The 5,716-nt window shown below is 46.3% G+C and overlaps 1 protein-coding gene across 1 annotated transcript; it reads left to right on the forward strand.

Moving 5' to 3' along the window:
* The first annotated feature begins 1,623 nt into the window (after positions 1-1,623).
* On the forward strand, positions 1,624-2,347 carry LOC102263288 (sperm-egg fusion protein Juno-like). Its single transcript, XM_014530994.1, is given in 2 exon segments — positions 1,624-1,697; positions 1,699-2,347. Coding segments are annotated over 2 exon segments (723 nt in total).
* The last annotated feature ends 3,369 nt before the right edge of the window (positions 2,348-5,716 follow it).

The following is a 5,716-nucleotide window of genomic DNA, read 5'->3' on the forward strand; positions in this document are numbered from 1 at the left end:
GGGGGTGGGGTGTGGCACCCAGCCTGGGCTCGGGCTCCTCCCCGGCCACCTGCCACTTTGCACACTACTTCGTGCTATGCAGGATCGAAGTGGACAGCAGGCTGGAGCCTGATGAGTTGGCCGGTAAGGCTGGGCTGCGGTGGTGCGGAGGTCCACTGATCCCTGCAGGCCAGGCCGAGGGACCCCACTGGTGCATGAATCCATGCACTGGGCCTCTAGTATAGAAATGAAATTATTGGAGTAAAATACAGTATTTTGCTTCATTTTTGCAAATACATTTGTGAATAGGGAAATAATGCTTTTCTTCAAAAATAAACATTAGCAAATATAATCATATAAAGATATGAAACAGATAACACACCATAGGCAAAACAGATAAAGTTGAGAATTACCTTGATTTCCAAAATGGAAAATTATAACATTGTCAAATAAGAAAATATAATTTAAAATGTCCTCAATTCTCCTGTTTATGTATAAACTAGAGGCTCCATGCACGAATTTGTTCATGGGTGGGGTTCAGCCAGCCCGCCCCGATGGGGGCCGATCAGGGGCAGGGCCGGCTGTGAGGAGGGGCCATGGGCAGATGGCCGGCTGGCCCTGCCCCTGATCTAGCCAGTTGGCTGGCCACAGTGGGTGTCATAGTGACCAGTAGTTCCAGTCGTTCTGGTCATTCTGGTCATTCAGGCATTTCGGTCGCTGGCTTTATATATATATATAACTTGTTTATACTAAAAACCGTTACAGGATTCTATATTAGGAACATAAGACCAATATTAATAACCTATGTGCTTTTACTGAACTTTCTTATCCTAGCACATGCTTCCATAGTTCAAGGAACTTGAAAGATACTTTTTTTCCTTTCCCTTATTCCATACCTGTCTTTATCCCCACACTTACTGTAAAACATTAATAAAATAGGAATTAAAAGAATCCCACCAAAAATAAATAACCTATTGCATAAGACACAGACAACTATAGCCAGAAACATTTTTAAAGGGAGCTATAAGGAACTAGCCTTAAGAGAAATTAGAAATAATTAAAAAGGAGAAAAGATGAATGATTTTTAGTGTAGATCTGAATTTTAAATAGAGCAAAGCTATTGTTAGTCAATATTGATCTTTACTTATTATCACTATTGAATACTCACACTCTAATCTTAGTAATAGCAGTTTTTAGAAATGTTTCCTGTATATAAACATAATCAAGGTGGATTTTTGACCGGGGGGTGTGGTGTCAGCTCCCTTAATCACCCCCATGTTGTCCAAGGGTTACCTATATTTGTGAGGACTTGAACAGGGCATGCACACCTACCTGCTTTTCCCCTGCAGAGTGGGCATTCCTGGGAAGAAAGCCACGCTACAGGAGAGCCATTACCACCTGATATCAGACCCTACAATGGAGACTCCTAACTCTGTATAAGCCCCCTTTATAGACATGAAAACTAACACCTGGAGAGTTGAACTCATTTTCTCAACGGCGTCCAGCTAGCAAGTGGCAGAGCTGAGAGCGGAATCCAGCAGCTGACCAGAGCCCAGGATCTCTGGGGCCTTTGTTCGGAGAAAGCAAAGCTCTTTCTCAGAAACCCCGGGGCTCCAGCCACAGGAGGGCCCTACACTAGTGGCCATGGAGTGGTGGTGGCAGCTCTTGTTAGGGCTGTGGATAGTCACGCCCATCTGGGCTGGGGACAAGCAGCTCAATGAAGACCAAGCACCACAAGCCGGAGCCTGGGCCGGAGGACCAGCTCTACGATGAGTGCAGCCCCTGGAAGGGCAATGCCTGCTGCACGACCAACACAAGCTGGGAAGCCCACCTGGATGAGGCTGGGCTCTACAACTTCAGCCTGATTCACTGTGGACTGATGATACCCGACTGTCAGAAGCACTTCATCCAGGCCAAGTGCTTGCACCAGTGCTCCCCAAACCTGGGGCCTTGGATCCAGCAGGTGGCCCCATGTGAGCAGGAAGAGCGAATTTTGGACGCACCACTCTGCCAGGAGGACTGCGTGCAGTGGTGGGCAGACTGCCGCACATCCTACACTTGCAAATCCAACTGGCTCGGCGGCTGGGACTGGAGTCGGGGGAAGAGCCACTGTCCTGCAAGGGCCCGCTGCTGTCCTCTCCCCTATTACTTCCCCACCCCGGCTGCCTTGTGTGAGAAGATTTGGGGCAACTCCTTCAAGGCGAGCCCTGAGCGTAGGAACAGTGGGCGGTGTCTGCAGAAGTGGTTCAAGCCCTCTCAGTGCAACCCCAACATGGCCGTGGCCCAGTTCTTTGCTAGCCCTGCCCCATCCTGGGAACTCTCCCACACTCTCATGGCCTTCTCTCTGTCCCTCCTATTCCTTTCCTGAGAGTCCCTACGTCTCCCTCCCACACTCCCTCGGCTAAGGGCCAGGCCAGGGCCTGGCAGCCTCCTTCCTCAGTCCTGTCCTGACACAGAGCAACAGAGGTTAAGGGACTGGGGGGCACTGAGGCTGCAGGAGCCGGTGCCTGAGCCTTGCACGTTAGTTCTAGACCCCTCCACTGCTCTGCTCTGCCTTCCCCTGCCTAGAAGGCAGCCAGGGGTGGGGAATGACAAGGTCACTCACCCCATCCTGTCTTAAGGCTGGTGGTGGGCCCTTCACATCCAGTGAATACTCACCCTTTCCCTGACAGAGCCAGTGGTGACAGCCTGGGCCTCCCTCCCACGATGGGGCCTCCACTAGCACAGCAGCTGAGCTTTCCTCTCTGTGACCCGCCCTGTCTGAGCTCTATGCTCAGGGAGTCAACTGCACCGAGAGGGGGCCAGTTTGCCTGCTGTGCTGAAGTCGGATCTGAGCTCTCTCAGGGAGTCAACTGCACCGAGAGGGGGCCAGTTTGCCTGCTGTGCTGAAGTCGGAGTTGGCTGTTACTTACCTAGAATGATGACCAACTTCTTTAACGCATGCCAGGCCCTCTCATTATACCCTTCCACTGCTCTGGTGGGAGTGCTTTCAACACCCCATTTCTTCAATAAGTGAGACACTGAACAAAAGGCCTAAAACCAGGGAGAGGATGGGACCACCCTAACCACCGGCTCTATTTTGCACACCAAGATTGAAGCAGCTGCCTCAACTGCTTTCAGCTTTCCCTCAGCACAGCCTTGAACCTTGGAAGCCTGAGTTCTGATCCAGCTTTCCTTCCTGACTTTTTGGCAAGTCCTCTGATCTTCATTTAAGACTGTCTGGGCTTCCCTCTCTGCTGAGAGGAATGAGGTAGTTGGACCAGATGCTTTTCACTTATAAAAAGGAAATGGAAAAGCCAGTAGTGCCACTGTCTGTGGGGATATAGTCTGTGCTTCTCAAGCAGTTCCATGTCCCAGAGAACAAGACTGAAGAGTCAGAACTGGGCTAGAGCAGGTGCCCCGGAGCAGCCTTCATGTCCCCTTTGTAAGTGGATTGGCAGCAGACTGCCCACTCAGAACCTTCTGGAGTCTGAAGCCCAGTAGCTTCCCAGCATAGGTGTTGTCTTCCCCTCAACCTTCTCTCTGATGAAGAGAGGCTTCTGATGTTTCTGCACTTGAGTTAGTTGGCTTTTCTAATAATTACTACTCATTCTCAGACACCAGCAAGCCCTGCTCATCGGTTAAACTCCACCTCCATTCCTCCCGCGCTCACCTTGCACATGCTCCTTCATGGAGCAAGCCCTGTGGCAGAGGGCACTGGGGTCCTAAAACCAAGAGAGCGTCCTTTCCAAGTGAGTGCTCAGTCTGGAGGAGGGGACAGACAGCAGTGGTGGTGACAAAGCACTTCTCCGGAAGTCTGCAAGAATGAGGGGTGGGGTCCTGGGAAGGCCTCACAAGGGGGTGATGCTCAAGCCAAGCCCCACCGAAGAAGGGTCACTTCATTGAGAACAGAAAGGAGATGTTAGACACAACCACCTGCGTCCCCAAGGCATGAATTATCTGAAGCAGAACCTTTAGCTGCTCTTAATTAACTGGCTTCAAAAACACATGTAGGTAAAATTTCTTAAGAACTGAGCACTGTGTGAAGTGTCTGAGGTTGTATGCTTGATAATAAAGCTGAGAGTTTAAAAAAAAAACATAAGCAAAACCATATATATCTATATCTATCTATGTAGGGCGCAGCTATAGGATTAAGCCTCGGACTGACCTGTTGGCAAAGCCACAAACAATTCCCAGCTTAGAGGGCACAGCCCTCTTAGCATAATTAGGCTTGATTTTATGATGCTCCCTAGATCTTATCTGGGTAGCTAATGGGCTGAGGGAGATGTACCAAGTGCTGCCAAAACAAGTGAAACTCATAAGAACATTGTAACTATGGTGACCACTACCTTGTTTACCTCTGGCTATAAAATAAAGGCTCAGCTTGCTGTCTGGGTCTCTTTCTGTGGCCTTATCCAGGCACAGGAGATCCACCTAGCCCCAGCTTATTCTCTTTGCCTGTCTTTTCTACATCTTTCCCCGCCCCCCACCTCCCAAGCTCACTGAACCCTTGGCTGAGCTGGCTCACCATATTATCTATCTATCTATCTATCTATCTATCTATCTATCTATCTATCATCTATCTATCTATATGCAGGTAGATGAATTGATAGTAACAGATACGATTTTTTCAGCAGTGTTCCTAAGAGCAAAGATGACAAAAGCTAACTGTCCATCAAAGGAAATAGTTAAAAAAAATACATTGTATTATATAGTAAAATAAAAGTATCAACAGATAGCTAATAAATACATGTGGAAATTTATAACTTATCAAAATTATATTTATACATTTTAATAAGAAAATTGTGCCTATAAAATATGGTTATAAATTTAAATGATAACAAAATGCAGAGACATTTTTGTTTGTTTGTTTTGAATAGTAGGCTTTAATATATGACTAGAATATCTTTGAAATTGATACAGATTGTGCCTACTAACAAGGGTAGCCCAGAGTAATGAACTGTATGATTTTGGGGCTAGGATAAAAGAGTTTTATTTTAAATACTTTTGAAAGTATGAAGTTTTTCAAACTTACAGAAGATAATATGTATGGTTAAAATTATAAAATAATACTATGCACCCACATAAAAAAATCTAATGAACAAAATAAACTGATGAATAAAATAGATCCAGAGACATCAAAGCAAGCAACAGACTGACGAATTTCAGAGGGAAGGGGTGGAGGGTGGGCGGGAAGAGATTAACCAAAGAACTTATATGCATATATGCAGAACTCATGGACATACAATAGGTGATGAAGGCCTGGGGAAGGGGTGAAGGGGGCCAATGGGAGAAGAAAAAGGAGATATCTGTAATACGAAATAAATATATATTTATTTATCTCCAACAACGAAGATAAATAAATATATAAAAAGTTATTTTTGTCCTCTGTATAACCCTCCCAAATTACATCCCCTCCTTCCCTCCTAGATGTAGTACTTACATCTAGTTTGTATTTAACACATATTTGCCTTGCTTTCTAGTTCTAACACATTTATGAGGATGCCTAAAAATTATAATGTGCAATGTTGCATCGTTGCTGGAAGATTGGATTGGTGGGATTCCTCCATTGCTAGTGGGACTAGAGTTCTTACGATATCTTTAGAAAATGAATTTTCTAAGACTCTCATGGGAGAAAGGGGTTTTTATTGGCATGGAAAAGGTGCAACTGGGGGTTCAGTAGAGCCAAAAATAGGGCAACGGTCCAGAGTTTTGGTTCCATGGTGGAGCTGAGTCTGAGGTAGCATCAGGCTAATCA

The sequence above is a fragment of the Myotis brandtii genome, unplaced genomic scaffold (genome assembly GCF_000412655.1).
Source record: "Myotis brandtii unplaced genomic scaffold, ASM41265v1 scaffold789, whole genome shotgun sequence".
NCBI lineage: Eukaryota > Metazoa > Chordata > Mammalia > Chiroptera > Vespertilionidae > Myotis > Myotis brandtii.